Below are 23,750 nucleotides of genomic sequence, written 5' to 3'. Positions count from 1 at the left end.
CTTGGACTTTGGCATGACTGTAGAGACGTTATTCATTGGTTTGTCTGCAGTTTTGCTGAGAATTAGAAATTGTGGAGCAGGTAGAGTTCCTTGGGTGTCCAAGTCTTTAAAAGACTTGGTAGTTTTGAATAGTCTTTCTTCCTACAGAAAGACGGAATTCAAAGTGTTTGAAACCCTTCACAGGTTGATGAGCAGCAACAATTGCTTCTTGATAGGAAGAACTTGACAGATTAAGTGTTCAAATGAGATGCTAGCGATGGCCTCATTATGCGGTGGATGAATTTTTATTTATTTTTTTCCCCGCTCTACGTTTGAGCAGTCTGAACAAAGCTGGGTTCCTGGAAAACAAACATTTGATTACAACCAACCAACCAATCAAACTTTGCTTTTGATTATAACATTGTGTCAGAATCAAAGTTTATGCATTTGATTACAGCCAAACGTGCAAACTTTAAGATTGAGCTAGTTGTGAAATGTGTGCGTGCGTGTGTGTTTTCCAGGCAGGCCTGATCCGGGTCTCTAACGAGGAGTACTTGATCGCTCCGCTACCTCAACATCTGGCTGACCGGCACAACTACAGCGCCCCCTATGGTCATCACCCGCATGTGGTCTACAAGCGCTCCGCAGAGCACGTTGTTCACCGAAGATCGAGCAGCGATGAGAACCCCTACCGCTCCCATCATCAGCACCAAGCGCAGACACACCACGACTACCAACACGGAAAACTGCAGCGGCAACACTTCTGCGGGCGCCGCAAGCAATGTATGTAAGGGAACTTTGTATTCCTTCTGTGGTCAACTGTCCAGCGCGTTTTAGTCGGTGTAATTGCTGTTATTGTGGACAGAGGTCCGGGGTCTGGAAGAGCCTCTCTGGATGTCCCACAATCACTTTTAATAACTTTGGGGGGGAAAAATAAAGAAACAACAAATGTTTTTAAATATGGATATTATAGCTAATGCATGAATGATCTAATTCAAATTCACAACAGAAAATTCAAATTTTTGTTTGAATTTTCACAACAGAATGACACAAAGTACTAATACCTTTTAGATTTATTGCTCCTGGTTGCTAGGTAAGAAACATGCTTTTCGTTTTCCACACCTACTCTGTATATATGGAACTAAAATCAATAAATTAAACAAAGCACACACAACAGAAACCATAAAGAAATTGGGTTATGATGTCTCTACAAACAAATTACTCAAAAAAAAAAAAAAATATATATATATGATTTTCAGAATGGAAATGATTTAACTCATTTCACTGTTTTTTACAATATCTAAATTTACAGATTAAGTGACATCTAATGATAACTGCTCACACTGAATTTCTGCAGGGGTGTCATATTAAAGGAGGCTGAACAGAATTCATATTTTTATTTGTAAAATAAATTGGCACCTCTTCCAATTCCCCTCTAATTAATTGACTGTATGTGTATGCTTCCCTCTGTGCGTGGATCCTCTCCTCTCACTTTTATTCATGTTCATTTTTTACTTCTCAGATGCTCCCCAGCCTCCCGTAGGGGACCTCTTCATCTTGCCGGATGAGTTTGCTGCGCCCGAGGTGGAGGAGCCCGGGCGGGCGAGGAGATCGCCCATCAACTCCAACAGGGTGGGAGGTCTGAATGTGGAGACCCTGGTGGTGGCAGACAGGAAGATGCTGGAGAAACACGGCAGGGAGAACGTCACCACCTACGTCCTCACCGTCATGAATATGGTGAGTACTGGAGAGGTGAAAGGATGGGAGGAGATAATAATAGTTAGGTAACACACACAGAAGTTTCCCACCTGCACCTGGCCTTTAACTGGAAGGAGCATCGGTAAGGAAGATGGCCACTAAACAGACAGAGCTAACTCTCTGAGAGCTGATGTTTCCTCAGTTCAATTCAATTCAGTAATACTTTGTTTAGCCCAAAGGGAAATTAAATGTAGTAGCTCTTTGGTCACTTGTCCAACATGAAAATTGAAAATGTAAAGTGCTGAAGGAAAAAAAATGAAACACAATTGTAACATGAAGATAATTTAAGGTTTATCAGCAAAAGTTCTGTATAGTTTGGGCTGTGTGTCCATATAATTGAGCCTCTCAGGAGACCAGAAATGATCATTTTTGAAACCGGGTTAAAATTTGAAAACACTGGTTTTGTGTTCCCATGTGGCCATGCGAGCCGCGCCTTTTTTTTAAACAATAATGTAGTAGCTTTGTCTTTCTCTGTCCATCCCGCATGCGCTTCGCTCTCGCAAACGACAGAAATGGCTCCGTTCTGTGTTGTTCGTGTCATTTTACAGCAGTTATACAGTGCCACCTAATGGCCTGGCATGCTTACTACAACATTTTCTGTGGCGCCGTAACCTGCCATATTTTCTTAATCGTTTACAAAAATATACAGTCCTCATCTTAAAGTGTCCAGAGCTTATATGTGCTCCCCCAGGCAATCATGAAGTACCAATTTATGTTCTTATGGGACAACAAACTCAAATGTCCAAGTTAAACTGTTCTACTCCAAAAATGTTTGTCGTAATGGTGTGCCGCAGAAAGCTCCAGATTACAAAAACAATACTTGTTATAGTTAAAGTTTGAAAGCCCAATATTAGTCTGAATCACACATTTTTAATACTGGGTGTTTTCTTTGCACTTTTTCCCTATTTCCATTGTCTACGGTCTTATGCTGTAATGCTCTAAAACTTAAAGCATTTCTTCATGTTTCTACTGCAAATGAACTATGAATGAAAATGAACATAAAACATGAAAATGTGATGGAGTTGTCCATGGTTTGATTTTCTGCTGCTGACTATCTCAGTGTTGTTGTAGGTTTCCAGTCTTTTTAAAGATGGCACCATAGGATCTGACATCAACATCGTGGTGGTCAGCTTGCTCCTGCTGGAACACGACGCCGTAAGTGAACCAACGTTGGTTTAAATTTAAATTCCTCCATATTTCACTAGACACCACTAAAAAAACTTAGCTACACCCGCTCCCTCTTTTTCTCAACTTCCCGCTCTTCTTTTCCAGCTGGGCTTGAATATAAATCACCATGCCGACCAGTCCCTCAACAGTTTCTGCCAGTGGCAGTCGGGTCTGGTGGGGAAAGGAGGTAAACGGCACGACCATGCTGTTCTTCTCACCGGACTTGACATTTGCTCCTGGAAGAACGAGCCCTGTGACACCCTGGGTATGAAATGTTCAGCGTGGAGCATCTAAAATATGTTGTTGTTTTTTTATTTGTTTTTGTTTCTTGGTGGCCAATAACAGTTGGAGTGACTTAAGGACAGACATCTATCTTTCCAGAACTCCCTCTTGATACTTTGTAAAAAATTAACTGGCTGGTTTTATGTGCAGAAAAATAACAAATTAGTATTAATTGTTTTGTTTTATTGTCAATACTGATTGTGTCAAATTTAATGTGTTTTCCTCAACAGAAGCAGAAATGTTTGTCCCACCAGGACAAACGTCATGCTAGCATTTTACTCCTGCTAGCAATGTTTTATGAAACGCGCCATAAAAACATGAGTATGTTTACTCTCTCTCTCTCGATACGCCTCTGCTGAGCTTCACTCTGCAGTCGTCTTTCTTGATGGCCAAGCACATAGGTTGTAAAAAATCCCAATATAATTGTTTTTTCTTTGAACATCGTTGTAGGGGTGAAACCTTTTTAGATAAATAGTTGGTGGTAGGAAGGGCTTCTTTGTGAACCTAAGTTGCAGCAAATTGTCACTGAAGGCGCTACATTCATCAGTTGGGAAACATTATTTGACATTTGAGACGTATCTCGTATGTCTTAAATTCATTAAAGAAAATGTACGTTGGCCTTAAAAACGTCAGTCACAGGTCTTAAATTTTTCATGGCAGGCCTAATTTAGTCTCCTATATTTCATGTAGCTTTTTTCTTTTCTATCAGGCAAAAGTTTGAATTGCTCCAGATATTTTCACTCACTGCCCTCTGTGACTCAAGGCGGTTACGGCTACCTGTAACAAGCTGCTAACACTTACTAACTACCTAGCTAGCTACAGAGCCATATTCCATGGGAGAAGCACAAAGCTGCTGCCAAGAGCCATAAAAGATCCCAGAAACTTCTCAGTTTTAGTCCCCTGCATTATTTGTACACCTCTGTCGTGATGAAGGTTTTACAATTTTTCCCATTTAGGGTCTTAAAATGTCTTAAAAAGGCTTAAATTCATTTCTGTAAAACTAAGGCCTCAACAGTTTTGATTTAATTGAAAAACAAATGTAAGTTGGCCTTAAATACCTTAATCACAGGACTTAATTTTTTTTCATAATGGTATCTAAAAGGTCTTAAAAGGCCTTAAATTTGTGTTGGTGAAACCTGCAAAAACCCTGAATAGACCAACAGATAATCGGAGTTGACTTTAGTCAGGGAACAATTTATTGTAATGATGCCCTCATCTGGACACCCTTACTTTGGATTCCACAGGACGATCCACAAACATCAAGTTGGGTTTAATGCTCTACATGTTGTTTAATATTTTGGATCTTTGGAAGAAAGTGTTCCTAGAAAAAGTAAAAGATGAAAACAAAAGGGACCAATACCAAGTATCTGGGCTGGCCTGTTGAAAGTTAAACCCACAACTAGAATTTTTTCCCCCCTAAAGCTGTCAGTCCTACTCCTGCTCAGATTGTTCTCATCGTGGAACAGGATACAGCGAGATTCAGAAAACGGATGGGCTGATGTCGGATCCAAAAAGCAACCGTTGTTCTTTACTGATCGACGATCGCCGTCTAAAGAACAACGCTAAATAAATTGGTTCTGACTTGTGAGGCTGCACCTGGACGCTTGTGTTAAAATTCCCCTTCCTATAGGCAGCGCCGTACATATTTGACAAACGGTTTCTGCCTGCCAAACCTGTCCCAACAGAACATGCCGAAAAAAACAATGCAGAGAAAGTTGAGAAATTCTCATGTTTCACAATGGAGACTTGATTTAGTGAAATATGTGGTGTTCAATCACCTGATGATACCAACAGTTGACCTTTGATCTTTTTTTTTTCCCTTTTCGTCTTGGAAGGTTTCGCCCCTATCAGCGGCATGTGCAGTAAGTACAGGAGCTGCACCATCAACGAGGATACAGGGCTGGGCCTGGCTTTCACTATCGCTCACGAGTCTGGACACAAGTATGTTTTTAAAAAAAAAATGTCACAATGAATTTAATTAACTCTTTTGTTTTAGATGCAAGTCATTCTGCCTTTGTGAGGCTGTTAAAAATACATTTTAAAGGGGCAGTATTATGTAAAATCAACTATTTTGAGCTTTATATCATGTTAGTCATCAAAATCATACCTGGAGTGTTGCCTCGATTGTTTGATGCATGTTTGAGAAATCCTTTCATTCCCATGGCAACCATTCACCAAAGCGCCTGAGTGGACCTAGCTCCTCCTTCAAGGTCGGAGCTCCTCCTCAGAGCTGCAATTTCTAAGCTTCCAGCCCAGATCCCACCCACTCAGCTCCTTCAGACTAGCCAGCAGGAATTAGCAAACAGCTGGTGGTACTGCGCATCTGCTGAGCTCATTATATGAGCTGCTTCTCAGTCCAACACTGGCAAAAACTTTACTTAAGGGTTAATAGAGGAGCCGTGTTGTGATGACTTCCTGAAGGCGGAGTTTCAGAAAGAGTGTGCGTTTCTTAAAGAGACAGAGGCCCAATTTCAAGTTGTTAAATTACAAAGTGAAATATATTTTAAGTCATATTTGATATATTCAGCATTTTTATAACAACTAAAGGTGACATGGTTACTTGATTGTGCTGTAAAATGGCACTATGTCGCCGGAAAACACGTAACACTTCTCCTTCAAGAGAGACAAAACTGGACTTGTGCTGGTAATGAATTGAGAGAATCAGTATTAAACGGCCATATTTGCAGAAGCAAATGTCCTCTACAGGCATAACAGTATTTGGGAACAGATATTTAATTTTACTGTGTGGAGAAAATAAAATGTCAGAACGTTTATGTATTTAACTGTATTCTCCTAGTCAGAGCTCAACTAATTTTTTTCTGTTTGTAGTTTTGGGATGATCCATGACGGGGAAGGGAACCCTTGTCGTAAGACAGAGGGCAACATCATGTCTCCCACTTTGGCTGGGAATAACGGGGTCTTCTCCTGGTCCACCTGCAGTCGGCAGTACCTGAGCCGCTTCCTTGGGTAGGCTCTACGACAGGAGTGTCAAACTCCAGTCCTCAAGGGCCGCTGTTCTGCAGTTTTTAGATGTGCCACAAGTACAAAACACTGGAATGAAATGTCTTAATTACCTCCTCCTTGTGTAAATAATAGTCTTGCTAATGACCTAATTATTCTATTCAGGTGGTGCAGCAGAGGCACATCTAAAAGTTGCAGGGCAGTGGCCCTCCAGGACTGGAGTTTGACACCTGTGCTCTACGACTTCATTTTAACCTCGCCGCTGTTGCTTTCTTCATATTTTTGACGTTGCTCGTGTGCCGTCTGCTCACCAGAACAGCCCAGGCATCTTGCCTCGGAGACGAACCCAAGCAGATCGGTCAGTACAAGTATCCTGAGCAGCTTCCCGGCCAGCTGTATGACGCAGACACACAGTGCAAGTGGCAGTTCGGATCCCAGGCCAAACTATGCGGCCTCGATTTTGTCAAGGTAGTATCTCAGTGCTTTATTCTTTCTTCTTTTTTTAACACCAGGGAGGGAAAAGGTAATTAGTTACAGTCATTTTCACTGCTTGCACACTTTTTTGTGAAAGCAAAGCTAAGGTGTGGTTGTCGTTCTGCAACCACAAATTTAACAAATATCATTAGGATTTAATGTGATAGAGCTGCAAAAATAGTAAAGCTGAAGGAAAGTGACATGACGTTTCCAACGTGTTTGACTAAAAATCTGAAAAGTGGGGATGCACCGATATGAACAATTGTTGCCGATACTAATATGCGATGCTAACATTACCGTTATGGTCAATAACTGATATTTACCAATATTGTATATATATTTTTACCTACCAGTTTGAGACAAACTAGTAGGTTTGTCTCAAACTGGTAGGTAATGACATTACTTCTCTTCTGCAGTTAAGTCTCTGTCACATGATTGAACAAAAACCGCATTACCAACACACACCGTTTTCCCTCAAACAGCATCAAGATGGAAGTAAACATCGGTTGTTAATATCAGCCCAGTTTTATTTAGCAGACCGACATGTTAAAAAATTATGATGTGTATGTCAACAAGTATGTTAATGTCAATATGTCGTACATCCCTACTGAAAAGTGTGGCTTGAATTTGTATTCAGCCCTTCTGATTGAATAGTTGTTTTCATGCAGGAGCTGGTGAGGCTTTGCCCCAGATGGTTTATGTACTGATAGGTTTGGAGATTTGCTCTGTATATTTAATTATAAATGGAATTACTTTCCACTTCATGAATATGCACTACCTTCTGTAGGTCTATCACAAAACTAGCTAATAAAATAAGTCCGTCAATCTCTCCACTTTTTCGCAATTCCTCAATCATGGAGATTCCTGGAAAATCAACAGATCCCAGCTGGTTTTTTGCACTAATGCATAATTATGAGTACATTGTGAATTTTCAGCAAAAATGGTCAAATATATTTGGTTTAAGTGACTGCTAACTCCCACCTGCAGGTGGCGGTATTTCTTCCATCTACTGCATCAGGTTTATTTGATGTCAAACTATAGTCTGTGATTGATTTGGCGAGTAACCAAAAGTAATGTTTACTGTCGTACATTAGAGGAAAAATGACAAAATTAGCTAAATTCGCAAAATTTTATGCAAATATTTCTAAAGTAGCTGCACAAAATCACTGAATTTTATTGCAACAAAAACATTTGCAAAAATCCTGGAAAAGTATGAGCACTTTTACTAGGGACCTTAACTCTAAACTTTTACAATAATATCCAGATCTGTGATCCATATAATCATTCAAGGCCTCCTGACGTTTCATCCGTCATGTTTACAGCCTTAAGTCTTTGGAAGCCCTGATGTCAACTCTGAGCTTTAAACCATGGCTAATTAAAGTGGGCCCTCTGTGAGCTGTAGGGAAAATAACCTATAGAGGCGGATTAGTGCTGTTTTCATTCTGATTTCCTATTCATGTGTCTCTTTGTCCGACTCTGAGGTCCACTAGACCCTGCTGTAATGAGAAACAGCAACCTGTGATCATACAGGAGCTTAAACTGTCTGCTCTGCAGCTCCAAACTGGAACCCTATTATTTATCATGATCTGGAAACCTCCCACCTTTGAGCCCATGTTACAGACATTGCCCGCTCACGCAACCCCGCCCCTTCGCCCACGATTGTCGCTTTGACATAAGCCTTTACAATCAAAGTGCATTGAACGTCGTTCATTCACATGCAAATTGGAAAACAAGCATTCCTCTTGCTGCGTTGCTGGGAAGTTGACTCCACTAAACTGTCCATCGGGAGATTAGCGCACGTCCATGTCGTCCCCCCGATCGTCGCCGCGTCTCCCACCGTCGGCCTTTCCTAGACGCGTATGAGACGGTGGGTGGCAGAACCTTATTAACGCTGGATTTGAGGCGCCCCCTTCTCCTGTCCCATGTTGGCTTTGCCGTCACCCAGCTGCTCGATGTCAGCCGAGCCGAACTGCGTGAGGACAAAGAATCAAACAAGCAGGACTATTTTGGTCTCGTCGCTCCTTCCTTGATTGTTCCTCTGTTGCAGCCGGGCGAGCCGCCAGCGACTATCGCCTGTCTTTCAACCCCGGATCTTCCCCTGCGCTCAGCCTGCCTTTGTTTTGTCAGGTCAGATGACACATGCAATTATAGTCGCTCTTCATTAAAAACGTACATTGATTTGGTTTGACACCGAGTCTTTGTGGAGATGCCATGTGTAGGTGGTGGGGGCCCGTTGACTGGGTTCGATGTGCTTGTGGCCTGGTTGGGGAACAATAAAAGTAGGTGACATTAAACAGGGAAGCACCAATCCATGTTTTTCACTTCCGATACCAGTGTCTATATCTGAGGTTTAATATCGGCTGATACCGATCCAATACAGAAAAACTGCACTGAGTTAAGTTTTTTAAACAGAGACGTAAATGTCCTGACTTACAAATGTATCTTATAATTATGAACCAGTACAGCACACTTAATTACACCAATAGTTTATGAAACTTGGTCAAACATGTAAAGACAGTTAAGGCGGCAGAACAGTCACTGTAAAAATAAATAATAAAGCAACTAAAACTTACAAAATCAATAGGTTGTAAAAAATAGACTGCAACAAACTTTCTTTCAAATGGTTCAGAAAGTGCAAAGGAAGTCTAGATATAATGTCGAATAATTAATAAAGCCTGACATCACTCAGAGCACAAAGAATAAAATTAGACTGAATAAATTCATCCTTATGGTCTGGGCAGACTGTCACCAAGACCCAATTTAGAACTTTTTTTCCAGTATTGGGACCGATACAGATATTAATATCAGATCTAAGATTAAAAACTGCAGCCAGCTACAAGTCTTATTTTGGGATAAATGTCTAATTGTTTTTGTTCAACAGGACATCTGCAAGTCTCTTTGGTGTCACAGAGTGGGACATCGGTGTGAGACCAAGTTCATGCCGGCTGCAGAGGGAACCACCTGTGGTCCGGACATGGTGAGCAAAAACATCCACTTGTGAAGGGTCACTTTTAGACATTTCTGACAAGAAGCTTCTAACATTTTTGTCAGAACTTTAGAAATTCTGACAGGTTGCAAATAAGTGACATCTAACCTGTTAGATCATTACCAGTTGCAAGTAGGGCAAAAAGAGAAGAAACAAGTTGTTAAAAATGGCATCTAAACTCGGCCTGTTCATCAAACTTAAGACCATAACGTTAAAAAGAAAAGAATGTTTTGTTCTTTTTGTCAGATGTTCACACTCTAATGAAAGAAACATCTTGAGTCAGTTCAGCTCTGTTCTTCTGTATCAGATCGGTATCGGCCGATACTAAACCTCAGATATCAGTATCGGAAGTGAAAAAAAAGTGGATCGGTGCATTGTTACTTCTTTTTCTGTAACTTTCGTTTTTGTAAATTCTTTCTTGATTGACTTAATTTTAATACAGAAGATAAATTGTTGATTCTTAAAGTTTCAACCCGTCTGTCAGTTTCTCCATCCTAGATATTTCGACCACTCTATGAAGTCCATACGCTCCTCGTTGGGGTTTCCACTTTCCTTCTGATCTTCAGTATTACTTTCTTTGCTGCCATCAGCAATGTTTTTACTAAGTGTTCATCACTATCTTGAATAATTCCCTCTGAAAATACTTCTGGTCTTACTGGAACTTCAAAACATTACTCAAGATATCACTTTCCACATCTTCCCCAACAGTTCTGTTGTGTTTTTGAGCTGATTGCTTTTTAATTTTGGTGTTGTGAGGTTCTTCCAGGCAAACTCTCTTCATATCCGTCAGAGTTTGCACATGCGCTGCCATTTTATATCCTCACTGCATCCCTACCTTACCGTATCACTTCCCGTCTACTTTACAAGCATGCGCCGCTCGAGCACCAGACCGTACGCTAAAGACTGCGGTTATAACGTGACAACATGTGAAAAAGCACATGTAAAAGCGTTCAGGGTATTGTAAACACTAAGCCGGACCTTATTTCAAGTGTAGAAAGTTGATATTTTGACAGTTAGAAAGGTGGTGATGTGTGAGAGCGGCTCTTGGCTTCGATCAGCTGGGGAGTCATGCACAATGGATGTGTGTTGTGCATGTTTTGGCTGTTGCTGAAAAAATAAAAAGGAAAAAAGAGGGGCCTGGGCGTCCAGGTGTAGTGCCGGGCGTTTGTCCAACTCCCGAAACCCAGACGAGACACCCGAGCGCCGATAAGTTTGAGCTATTTCTGACCTCTTCTCCATTCTGTTCCTCCGGTCTTTTTCTTCCAGTGGTGTCGGAGGGGTCAGTGTGTGAAATACGGCGAGCATGGCCCCAGGTCCGTCCATGGCCAGTGGTCAGCCTGGTCCCAGTGGTCGGACTGCTCCAGAACCTGCGGGGGAGGCGTCATGTTCAGGGAGCGATCCTGCACCAACCCCAGGTTCGTATGGTCCCGTTTGATTGTGAAGCAGTTAATCTCATCCACTTTCACTGCTCCGAAGCCGATTAGGTTGCCAAACAGATGAGGAAATAATTCATCCTGTCACACAGCTGACAGGAAAAATCTGACTTGCAGTTGTACCAGAAAGTTGTTGCTGAAGCCCCTTTTGTCACTAAAGCTTTCCTTTTACGAACACCTGAAAGAACTTTCAGCCAGGTAGCTGTCAGCATGGATATGTGCACACATTTGGCACACACACACACCCACCCCTACAAATACACACATATGCTTCTGTTTCTCTGTCTTTGCAGGAACTTTCCGTTGACATCCACTCATTTCTACAACCCAACTCTTACTTTTACCTTAAACCTAACCATTACCATTACATAGCCATACCCTTCAATGTAATATGTGTTGGGAAAATGGTCCCTGCAATGTATCAAATATATGGCAGGCATACACACACACACACACAGATAACGGCTTTCATCTGTACTACTTGACAGTCCAGACTAAAGATCTGTCTCTCAGAAAGTCTCCTGATAGAACTCTTCTCTTTTTCTGAAGTCAGCAAACGTCCGCTGAACTTGTTCACTCGCAAGTACAAGTCCAGGTCGGATCTGAGAAAGCATATCTCCCTACTAGCCAAGAGCTCTGTGGGCGTCGTTACAAGAACAAAGGGCATTGTTAGTTTTAATGTTGTGTTGCACAACAGATGTGCAGCACCTTGCTGGTACAGAGTATGCATCCAGATTTATGCGATGTTTCAGATCTTTGTCTCGGGGTCAAACAGAGCGACAGTCACGAACAAGTACTAGATAGATTGCGTTCTTAATGAGTTCTATTGGTGGGGATTTTATAACAAGTAAGTGTACCAGACTCACATTAGTTAAAATACTTTATGCAATAAACGCCTGATGTATTTTGTTGGAATTTTATGGGGAAAGAGCAAGATAAATTAGCATAGCTTTGCTTAGCAGACGTAAGAAAGGATACACGGTTCCGATCTTTTTACAACTTACAATCTGAAACACATGCTGTGCATTTGTCAATACTTTGTAGAACCACCTTTTTGCTGCAATTACAGCTCCAGGTTTCTTGGCTTATAAGAAAATGTTGCCCATTCTCGTTTGCCCATTTTCGTCTGCAAAACATCTCAAACTCAGTCAGACTGAATGAAGATTAAGGTGAGATGTCTTTCTTATTGCAGACTACATGAAGATGATCCTGTCTTATCAGTGCTAATGAGCTAGTAGCAGAGCTATTTTTTCCTTTAGCGCTTTAGCATTTTTGATAACTTCAAAAACTTTTAGCGCACTCTGTATCAACTAAGCAAACTTTTCCAGAGAGATTCTAAAGCGCAGTTTCCTGACTGTTTTGTAAACTCTCGGTGTAATAAAGTTTGACGTTTTGGTTATCAACTGTTAAGCATTCGTCATGTAGCCAGACGCCTTTTTTCATGTTATTCTCTTTTTTCCCTGTAGCTTCATTAAGAACAAGAGACATACAGACACACACAAAAAAACGCATACTGTACAAGTTATAAACATAAATCCAATATCTAATGCCACTATAAAACTTGTAAACTATAAAGCTAAAATTAAATTGTTTGAGAGTTTTAATCTTTCAAAGACCGGCGGAATTTAAGTTAAATTTAAATTTAAGTTAAATTTAAATTTAAGTTAAATTTAAATTTAAGTTAAATTTAAATTTAAGTTAGCACTTTAGAATTAGCTTCTGGTTAATACATTCCTGGTGCAGTGATTTAGTGTTAAACAAACTAATATTTATGATTAGTGCTTTAGGGTTAACTTTTTAGCAACTAACTTTTTAGTTAACTGTCACCTACCACTGTATTCTTCTACTTATTTTTATCTTATCAAGTGAGTGGCTTTTGTCACTTTTTAATATTTTCAATTTACCAAGATGATGTGAGCTTTTTCAACTCAGGTTCCCATAAATTCCTCAATAATATAATGTATTTTCAGATAATCCAATTTTGTCCATTTAAGCACAGTGCCTCGTAATGTACAGGCTTTCTGCTACATCTTTCTCCTTGGTTCGGTTTACCGCTGGGGCCGACAGCCTGGTGGGGCTACTCTGTCCATCTCAGCCGACTCGTCTCCTAATCCCCGTGAAGGATCAAAGACGCTCTCCGAGGCTGGCTGCTTCTCATATGATACACATTATACACCGTGACTGGCAGACCGAAAAAGGGCCACAAAGCCTTCTAAACCGGGTTAGCTGTCAAGTCCATTTATCATTCCTGTGGCGTTAAACGGAACTCCGCAGGAGAGCCTGCCGACTGCAGCTGCTAAACTGTGAGTTCTGGGATCAGCAGGACAAGCGGGTGGACGGACGATGGTGAAGGGTAAACGTAAAATCCAATGAGGCCAAGTCATGATATCATTGTAAAAGCTCTGGTGCTTTAAAACCATGATAAAACAGTCATGGAAAACAATAGGACACCCCATTTAATACTAGGTTCCCTACTAGGATTTTTTTTTATCTGTGGGAAAGCAGATAATTAGCCTGCACAAAACAAAAATGAACATTGAATTCTTCACTAAACAAAAGATGTCAGCAAAAACGGGACCATGTTGGTAAAATGCTTCCTTTAACCACCTACCAGTCTTGACTCCGCTTTGGCGAAGGTTTTGTCCCATTTCTCACTTTGACAGCTGTGAGATGTTTTAGGCGTTTCTTCAGTACAGATCTGGGCTCTGACTCCATTCCACGATCCATTTCTTTGTTTTCAGCCAATCGTTGGTCGATTTACTGGTATGTTTTGGCTCCAGCTCCCATGTAGAATCCATGGCAAATTCTGCATTGCTATCATCTAGCAGCTCAATGTTTCACTCTTGATATGTGGTCCTGAAACTATGGAGTTGATTAATGTCAAAGTTGTCCTCTGTTCTGTTGTCTAGAAAATATTTTGTCCAAAGAAGATTGTTGTATAAGTTCTGATTTTTGTCCATGCTCTCTCTGGTCAGTCTGGTTCTCATCTTTTTCATAGAGAGGTTTCCACTTGTGTCGTTCTGATTATACCGGCATGCGATGTCATACCAACATAGCAGAACCCCACTATATGTTATGGGACGGCATTTTACAAATTTTAGACACTTCTTTTGGCATTCTGTCATTTGCTCTTAAGGTGCACTTTAGCAGATGTTTTAAAGGTCCTTCACTTGTAGACAGTGGCAGGTGCACAGCAAACATCTGAAAGAAGGTTCTCTAGTCAGATGAGACCGAGATTTAAACATTTGGACCGACACAGACCTATGACGAAGATAAGTTTGCACTGAAAGTTGGAAAACCGTTTACAATGCGTTCATCTTCACAAATACCCACATTTTTGTATTGTCTATTACAGAAAATCCATATAAAATAAATTACAGAATGGATTTTTGTGCTTGATAAACTGTCACTGACACTGTAAAATACATCACTTCCTGAATTGCTGTATTTCTCTGCCCAAAGGCTACCTTCCAGGTCAAACACTGTCAATTTATCTCTCATAAACAAGCCTGGGAGATTAGCAGGTTCATGAATTTGACCCGGTTTTGTTGGGATCACATTTTGTCAACACCTCCTTTTATCAGGGGCACATGACGACCCTTACTTGGACCCTTCTTTAGTGGATCTTCCCAGTCGTCTTCTAAAGCTCTTTGCTGCTCTGGGGCCATGGAATGTGGATGTATTAGCATGTGTAAGAGGCGTGGTGGAAAATCCTGAGAGGGACCGGGAGGGAGCAGGTGAGTCACAGAGAGTGCAAGAGCAGACACGATGACCCCTGACCTACAGGGGTTTCCGCTTCTGTCGCCGGGCAGATTTACCAGGCTATTGGGACATCTAAGCACCCTTTTGGGGTCATGAGGTTTGCACACTTGAAAACTTGTTGAAGGCAAAGAGGATAATCCAAGAAGTTTGGCAAAACAAGAGTTTAGAATCAGGAAGGAGGATCTAACTCTCCTTTCGGATCAATCGAGCGCTCTAATTAGGAGGACTTGACTGATGGCATATACGGGGGAGTCCCCCCACTAGCCCGCTATAAGCACCTTACCATATGGTTTGTGTTTGTGTGTGGCTGAGTCTTAATAGGATCAGGACTATGAAAACCAGGGCCAAATCCCCCGTCTCACTAAAGGGAGGAAGATCGGCGCAGAGCAGGTATCGCCCATGCTTCCAAACCTTTCAGGATCTCCATCACCGTTGGCAGCAAAGCCCTTCTGTGATCGAGTCCAGATCTAAACGGATGCAATAAGCAGCTGAGTTGGAGGGGAAAAAAACAACTAAAACATATGCTGTCATCCTGAATGTGTGCTTCCCGCTGCTGTAGACACAGATATTTCAGAAAATTAAAAGGGCTTCTCTAAGTATTTTTTTTGCAAGCAGTTCTTTTTTATTGGACACAGTGCGGTTCCCCAGGCTGTGTGGGTATTTATGTGCATGTGCAATCCACTTTAGTAAACAACCCAACTCAATTTTCTCTGTTGGTGGTTGTTTGAGAATGCCTAGCAGGACTGACGAGAGCCTGGGAAGTCAGACATGGCATCCTGGTGTTGTCAGACAAAAGACTGCTGCCATTTGTCTAACAAGTGGTGATTTCTCAGATGAAAAGAGCTGATATGTGTTGCTACGGTACTTCAGATAAAAATTAGTCATTTCTGATCAAACACTGATAAATTAAATAAACCACTTCTTCTGAATTACTGCATTCACATGCTTGAGTCATGCTTGAGTTGAAACTCCAGAGGTTTAAAGTAAAAAATGTTAACCATTTCCTAACGTACTATACGACTGTGTAGATGTATACTGTATGTCCACACGTCTTTCTTGTGGACATTCTTAAGTGAAAATACTCAAGCAAATACTCCCAAGCATTGATTTTCTTAAAATTCTTGAAAATCACATTTTTATTCATTGTTATAAAACATATTTTCGTCGACTCTGAAAGCAATACCGAAACCTTTTTTTTTTTTTTTTTAGCCTAGATTCCTGAGTTGTCAGTAGCCTCCTCTCTTTTCTGTAACCCAATCATTTTGATTCAAGTTGAGTTAGCTCTTCATTAGTGGCCATTGTCAGACTACCAGAAATGCATTGTTAATGAAACTTGCTGTATCCCCAACCCAGGCCCCAGAACAATGGTAAATTCTGCCCAGGCTCGACTCGTCTCAACCAGCTGTGTAACACCAGACCCTGCCCTTCCAATGCCTTGGACTTCCGGGCCCAGCAGTGCGCCGAGTACAACAGCAAACCCTTCAGGGGCTGGTACTACAAGTGGAAACCTTACACCAAAGTGGACGGTAGGGTGGTCCGTTGAGGAACGACATGTACTTGTATTGTTCTATTACCTTGAATGTACAGAGAGTTCTACAAAGCCCAGGGCCAACTCTTGTATGTTCTGTGTTCCTCTGTTGGTCCAAATCTCTTTTCTAAAGTGTTTACTCCTTGTAATGCCAAACCCTATTTACTGTCGCAATGCTCAGAGCCTCAAAGCTGCAGGAAACTATGGCTGTGGGTAAAGTGCATGGGAAACATGTAGCCACCTGTACACTCAAACAAGGGGAAGGATTTAAAAAAGGAAGCCTGCAGGCCAGCTTTGTTACTCAGAGAAAGGCGAGAGAGAGAAAGAGAGAGTGTGCGGTGAGGAAGAACAGCGTGTTGGCTGTCATCCCAGGCCGGTTTTAAACTGTTGATGAATGGAGGGGACCATGTGGAGAGGAACAGATTCTGAAATGCTTAATAGGACGCTGGGCCAAGTCACCTTCACCATCATTTGTTTTAATCAGAGGCGGCTGTAGCGGCCTGTCTCTGATAACTGATCTGAATTTTTAAAAAAATAAACCAATGAGCCCACCAGAGTTCCACAAAGTGTTTCTGTCATTTCCATTTTAGCCCCCTGCAAACACTGTTCAGATTCTGAAACTGCAAAACTCACCAGGTCTTAGAAAAACTTTGGTGCATTCACACATTCTTTCTCTTCCCTACAGAAGAGGACATCTGTAAACTGTACTGCATTGCAGAAGACTTTGACTTTTTCTTTGCCATGTCCAGCAAGGTGAAAGATGGCACTTCCTGCTCTGACCATAGAGAAGGTGTCTGCATTGACGGAGTGTGTGAGGTAACTTGGTTTCATGTTTTTTTTTCTGCATAGGGACAGATACAGAGTGAACTGACCCTATTCACAGTTTTTGATATGGGCTACATAGGTGGTTGCCCAGGGCAGCATTAGAAAGGGGTAAGATTCTCAAGGACTAGAAAATATAACATATCTTATCTGTCATGTTGTGCCCTGAACAAGTTTGCTACTACTTGTATGCACATCTCCCTTGGTTTCTGCTGGATAAGAATAGTGATAATTGCTCACATGTTGATTGGTTGAGGGCATGGCAGAAGGAGGGGCTTCAGGGAATCAGTGATGGTTCTCACAATTCCCATAAGAACAATCACTTATGACTGTGGAGTCATTTCAGGTTAGATGAAAAAAAAGTGTCTTTGTCTACATGTTTGATATTATCCATGTTTATATATAGTAGTTCTAAAAATACAGTATGGGAGGTATAAATTTCAAAATGTCTTGCACACGTCTCTGTGACATGTCCTGTTCAATACTCTAACCTTGACCATTTTAACCCTCAGGGCACAGAATTTGAACACCATTAAAGTAGAACTTCATATGAAATTGTGACCCAATTTCACATTAACATTTTATTCAGGTGGAACTAAAAGTTGAGCCCAAAGATCTCACTTTAAGAGAGATATGAACTTGCAATCTGAGTGATTTGTCTTAAGTTTGCAAAGCAGAGTGATCAATGTTGCCAAGTCAAGACATGGTACGTTGACAGACTCCTACCCAGGGAGACTGAAGGCTGGAAATGAGTTAAAAGGGGAAAGCAACCAGTTTCCTGTTTGTTTTTTAGTCAATTGTACATAATATCTATCACACATTTTTGTGATTTAATTTTCTCTCCTTCACAAAACCTTTGGTTTTATTAGCTGTTTGTACATTTTTGAGAGCTGCTTTAGTGAATGTTTGACCCAGAAGCCTGTATAATGGAGCGAAATGCCCTTTTCAGGCTGTGGGTTGTGACCGTCTCCTGGGCTCCAAGGCCTCCCTGGATGCCTGTGGGGTCTGTAAAGGCGACAACTCCACTTGCAAGTTTTTTAAGGGCCAGTACACCCTGCAGCACCGGGCAAACGGTAAGCACCACTAAACTTGTAGTTTTTCTGTTGGTGCTGGTAGTCATACACCAAGTATTACTGAATAAGAGAGAAAGACTTGCATGGACTAAAAGTCACTCTCTGATTTTATTTTTGCTATTGAACCTTAAGCGTTTTTCTTGTCTTTGTTCCCAGAGTATTACTCTATGGTGACAGTGCCGGCTGGAGCTAGGGGCATTCACATTCAGGAGATGGAGGTGTCCACCAGCTACCTGGCTGTACGTTCCCTCAAGAAAAAGTACTACCTGACTGGGGATTGGACCGTGGACTGGCCAGGGAGGTTTTACTTTGGTGGGACTGTGTTCGACTACCAGCGCTCTTTCAACAAACCGGAGAGCCTGTACGCCGTCGGTCCCACTAACGAGACTCTGGTGTTTGAAGTAAGTCGCCGCTGCTACTGTAGCTCTGTTTTAACTCTGGGCATGATGTGGCTTTGAGGTAGGAATAAGTTTGGCTTTAGCTTTGACTGATCTAACCACTACCCCACCACCGCACCCAGTTATATGAGATTGATTGATTTACCAAGAAGTATTTTACAATAAAGAAATAATCAAATTCAAATTTCTCCACTTTTTGTGCTCAATGTAGAGGTTTTGCCAATAGTTCAGTTATAAAGATTAACTTCTCAGGGCAGGGATTAATGTTTTTAATGCAGGATTGCCCCATAGTCCTACCAGCTCCAGTGTTAAAACAATCACTACTTCAAGTTCATGTTCAAGTTCACACAAAACCATAGATTTGTCCCCTCTGGCCACTGACCTCCTGTGCTTTGTTGAAGGCATGTGGCTAATAGAGCGAGTCAAGTCCTGAAGACCCTGTGCATGCAAAATGACAATAAAGTCAGTCTAAGTCTAAGTCCTGAAGTCAACTTCTTTGTCCAAGCAGGGATGAACAGTGTAAAATCAGATGATTACCTGGAGTGAGGTGTTCTGCACAGCATACCGGCTGATTTATGAGCTTTTTATTTGTATTTTTCTTCATTCACATTTGGAGTCAGCGGTTTGTTACGAACCAGAGCTTGGTGAGGAGCACTTGTCTGTACCTGTCCTGAAACAGCATATTACAACACTGGACAGGCGCATTCCCTAGACGGCAAAACCGACGTTCCACAAGTGGCAGAGTCATGCAGAGGTTTGAGCGAACGGAGCGGGGATGTGAGGGAAGTTCCTCTGCATAACTTTGTCAGCAGAAGCATCTATTTTCTCTTGACCTCTGAGCCCTGGCCATAAAAACAGAAGTGGAAACCAGCTGAAGAGCAGACTGCGAAGTGATATTCATGTAAAAACTGGTCTCCACTTTGTCCCTTGGGCTACCGACACGGTGTGGTTAGAGCTGGAATGACTGGCCGCCGTGAGTTATATTTATTTCTAACATGCCTTGGCGGTCACTTGTTTGTCTGTCTTGAAACATCCGAGTGCTAATGTTGCTATTTTGATGAAGAGACTTTGGTCTGTGGCTTAGTGTGAGTTGCTGTTTGAAAAGTGCAGCATTGTCCTTGGTGACCCTTATTGAGATTTCAAACTCTTTACCCAAAGGTGGAGTTTATTTCCACCTCAACAGTGCCAGGTTTCATAGGCAACGTCAGCCATGCGGCTAATTATCATGGCTATACTACAGTATCCAACTGGAAGCAATAGTTGTCCAAAATCAGAAAACTAGAAGTATTATTCCACTAAAAATATTTGTCCTCTCAGATGTACGACTGCTATATGTGAGCACCATGGCTCTAAGCTGCTGGATTGTTTTATTATTGCCACTAGGCCTGTCATTATAGCAAATTTTGCTGGACAATAAATTGCCCCAGCAATTATTGCCATAATATTGTGGTTTTCATGTAACATATTGATAATGGCAAAATAATGTAAGTTTGCCGTCTCAAAGAACGACACTTAACACTGGAAGACACTTGAAATATTTCCAATAAAACATGATAACCAAAACAATCAATAAAACAGAAATAAAAACCATTTACAACCAGAACCCAAATAAAATGGACTGTGAAGTCTCCATAAAATAATAATAATGTAAGTTATTGAACTCATTTTAATTTGTCATATGATTGATGGATTAATTGCATATCGCGACAGTATTAATTTAAGTAAAATATTTAAAGGTTTAGTTCAGATTTCTTTTTTAAGCAAAGTTCAGTTGAGTCAATATTGGTAACAGTTCACTCACCTGTAAGTCAAGTTAAGTTTATCTGTATAACACATTTCAGAAACAAGGCGGTTCAAAGTGCTTTAAATCATAAAAATATATTACAGTCACCATTTATGGAATAAGCAATAAACATTATATTCTGTCACTGTGAGCTTACCAGACCTACAGACTGGTGAAAGCTAACAGGCTAATCAGATGCTACGGCTACATGCTAACATCTACCTCTTAGGCAGGGATTGAAGTGAAACGGCTGTGTGAACAGTTGAGCTGTTACTGAAATTCTTCCAATGGACACCGGAGACTTCAGTGGTGTTAAGTACGAGGCGGAGAACAGCTGGCAGACCGCACGCGCTTCCTGGATGACGACACTGTAACTGACCAGCTAACCATGAGGATGCAGGAACACGGCGACATAACTTCTGAAAGCGTCAGCTAAGATGGGGAAAAAACTTTACGTTACATATTGTCAAAATATCCTTCATAATTTAGAAAGTGATGTTACATCAGAGTGTAGATTTTTCACACCCCAGGCTTACGGTGTCTTACAAAAGTACTCATACTTATGTTACAACAATAAGCAAAATGGATTTTTACTTTAATCTTAATTGATAGACCAACAAAAATGCATATATTTGAGTTGGATGGAAACTTCTTCTTTTGTGTTATTATTACTACTTAGACCTTATTTAGGTTGCTCATCATTTCGATCACATACTGTATATACTGTATATACCGTAACATCAAGTGAGGCTTAGGTAGCAGTGCAGTAGAAGTATGAAACATTGCCACCTGCAGGTGGGAGTCAGCACCACTTAAACTTGATGTGTTCGACCATTTTGCAAAAAAAATAAACTCAAAATTGGTGCGAAAAAAACATGAGGATCTCTTGATTTAGTGTCAATTTCCATGACCCTGGATGTAAAGAAAAATGTAATTTGGCAGCATACGTTAAAAAAATACTTAGGTTTTATTGATGAAATATTATCTAAGCTCACAACTGTTATATTACATGTCCCTCTGGTGACTTGAGGTCCACACAACAAGCGGTAGTGAGCCCGATTTGACACATGGTTTTAGATCAAAACCTATTTATGTGTTACAATGTGTATATGTAGAAACTATTCATATACATTTGAAGTAAAGCAAAAATTAAAAAAAGGAAATTGTTATAAATTTATCTGCCTTTCGTTACATTATTTTTTATTTGTGAGTCTCAATCGAGTATTTATCCCGGAGATCATGTAGATGATGTAAGCATAATCTGCATTAGTACATCCAGTAATTACAAAAAGGAGACAGAGGTTGAAACAGAGATAAGAACGGACAGACGGGATGGACAGAGGGACAGAGAGCAAGATTAAAAGATTAAGAACTCTGCAATTGAACTTTTTGGATGTGATGAGTGAAGGTCAGAGAACAAGGTCTTTAGCTGGGATGTTTGAGTTCCCCCTAATACAAATCTTCATCTGCTTCACACATTCTTCCATAGTGATGCTGTGACTTAGAAAAAAAAACAAAAAGAGGACGGTGAGGGAGGATGTAAGTGTGGATCACTCGCAGTTCCTCAGTGGAAACACTGAAGGGAAAAGCACATGTTGTGGAGTGTAAGCGTAAACTGTGACAAGGTGCTGCTCAGCTGGCGGAGGAGTGGGGGGTGAGGTGGTTGTTGGGGTTATTAGGGTGATTCACGAGAAAAGGGGGAGTTGGCCGCCGCCACCGCCGCGTAACATATGGCTGCTTCTGGATGTTTCGGTGGACGCTAAGCGGGATTATTCCCTCGTGAAATTGAAATTCTTGTGGTCTGACAGGGCAAGGTCATGCCAGTCCAGAACACAACTTAGTCAGCCTGATGTCTGCACCCGGCAGATTGTAATTCGTCTTCATCTCGGTGTCTCGGTGATGTGTGAGGTTGTCGGAGCTGTGAAAGTCACGCCACTGTGATCTGCTGTTGCTATGCAGTCGGATTAACACCAGCCTTACATCCTCTCTGATTTTGCACAGGCAGTGCAATTTTTAACACATTAAAGACAATTTTATTTATTTATTTTTTTTAGTTTCTTGATTGTTTTACATGTATTGTGCTGACATCTTAGCCATATAGTCATTTTGTAGGAATTGCCCCCAATGATCTATGTACTGTGTTCCAAGACGTTTTGTGGTGTTGTTTTATGCGACGCGTAAACCTTACCTGCCAACCCAATTTTGGATTAGAGCGGAAACTTTCTCTAGTGGCCATTCCAGACAACTTTATCTGTTCAATCTTTCTGAATTGTTGTGATATGACCATTTACATTTAATACACCAAGCAATGGTGGGTACAGTTTGAACTAACTAATCTGGACGTAGCTCTTTGAGTGCTCATGTGGACACCATGTGAGCATCTTTAATATTTTCACTCATTTTGTTCTTTGTGTTTGTTCACCTTGGCCTTTTCTCTCTTATTTGCCTCACATTTAAAAACTTAAATACTCAAACGTGTTTTAGATATGAACTTGGTTCGCTGACTAAATGTGTGATACCAGTGCAGCAGGTAATGTGGAAATAGAAACGCTGGTGAAGAATACCGTAAGCTAGCAAGTGTGTGTTTTCCTTGCAGAAACATGGAGCTGATATTAGAAAACTTCTTGTTTCACAGAAGATAAACAATTCTCATTTGACCCTCTGCCTGGCAGCTAGCCAGGCAGAGGGTCAAGATGGTTGACCGGAGTGGGTGGAAGCGCCTCAGGACTAGTTTCAGTGTACTTCTCCAGTGATTGTAAGTTAATTGGTTCTGCAGATATAGCTGAAAGCTGTCCCGATATTAAAGGTCTGGTACATACTGGTAGTCTTTTATTTATCACTTGAACGTAAGAGGAAGTTGACCTTGACAGTAAAAAGTATCACAGATAAATATCTCCTTGTCCTTGGTTTAATGGTGGGTATATCTGCTTTCCTTCGTCTGTTAATCTGTGCTGGAGTTGGAGGTGGAGGAAAGTTCTGCAATGTTTCCTGAGTCATGTTTTCGAGACTCGCGACCCTTAGCAGCCGAAGCAGGATACCACATTTCCATTGGTCGTTAGTCTCTTCTAATGGGCTATCTGCTATCTGCTATCTGCTAGATTGGTGGATTTTGAGGTTCAAGGACCTGGTAAAGTTGTACAAAGATGTGGGTTTTAGTTTATGGGAGAACTGTGTTTTATTTCTCCTGAACCCTTTCTGAGTGTTTTCCTGCCTGACAGATCCTTCTTCAGGGAAAGAACCCAGGGGTGGTTTGGGAGTACACTCTGCCCCGCACTGAGAGGAAACCTGAGTACAGCTGGGGTGTGGTTCGCTCAGACTGCTCTGCTCCGTGTGCTGGAGGTAAG

The 23,750-nt window shown here is 41.3% G+C and overlaps 1 protein-coding gene across 2 annotated transcripts in view; it reads left to right on the top strand.

The window, feature by feature from the left end:
• Positions 1–23,750, top strand: part of adamts18 (ADAM metallopeptidase with thrombospondin type 1 motif 18) — a 60,151-nt gene that overhangs the window by 20,924 nt on the left and 15,477 nt on the right. The window contains exons 4-17 of one of the 2 annotated variants that reach the window (XM_023331695.1): positions 501–762; positions 1,502–1,716; positions 2,809–2,892; positions 3,010–3,169; positions 5,022–5,127; positions 6,016–6,153; positions 6,462–6,615; positions 9,503–9,598; positions 10,874–11,022; positions 16,156–16,328; positions 17,016–17,146; positions 18,102–18,225; positions 18,382–18,626; positions 23,625–23,745. In XM_023331695.1, coding sequence (XP_023187463.1) covers positions 501–762; positions 1,502–1,716; positions 2,809–2,892; positions 3,010–3,169; positions 5,022–5,127; positions 6,016–6,153; positions 6,462–6,615; positions 9,503–9,598; positions 10,874–11,022; positions 16,156–16,328; positions 17,016–17,146; positions 18,102–18,225; positions 18,382–18,626; positions 23,625–23,745 — 2,158 coding nt within the window. Of the gene's footprint in view, positions 1–500; positions 767–1,501; positions 1,717–2,808; positions 2,893–3,009; positions 3,170–5,021; positions 5,128–6,015; positions 6,154–6,461; positions 6,616–9,502; positions 9,599–10,873; positions 11,023–16,155; positions 16,329–17,015; positions 17,147–18,101; positions 18,226–18,381; positions 18,627–23,624; positions 23,746–23,750 lie in introns of those variants that run through there. The other variant, XM_023331696.1, reaches the window with a different exon arrangement.

Source organism: Xiphophorus maculatus, chromosome 4, assembly GCF_002775205.1.
Source record: "Xiphophorus maculatus strain JP 163 A chromosome 4, X_maculatus-5.0-male, whole genome shotgun sequence".
In the NCBI taxonomy this organism is placed as follows: Eukaryota; Metazoa; Chordata; class Actinopteri; order Cyprinodontiformes; family Poeciliidae; genus Xiphophorus; species Xiphophorus maculatus.
Note: the sequence above shows the minus strand (reverse complement) of the source record. Positions and strands in the feature narration are given on the sequence as shown.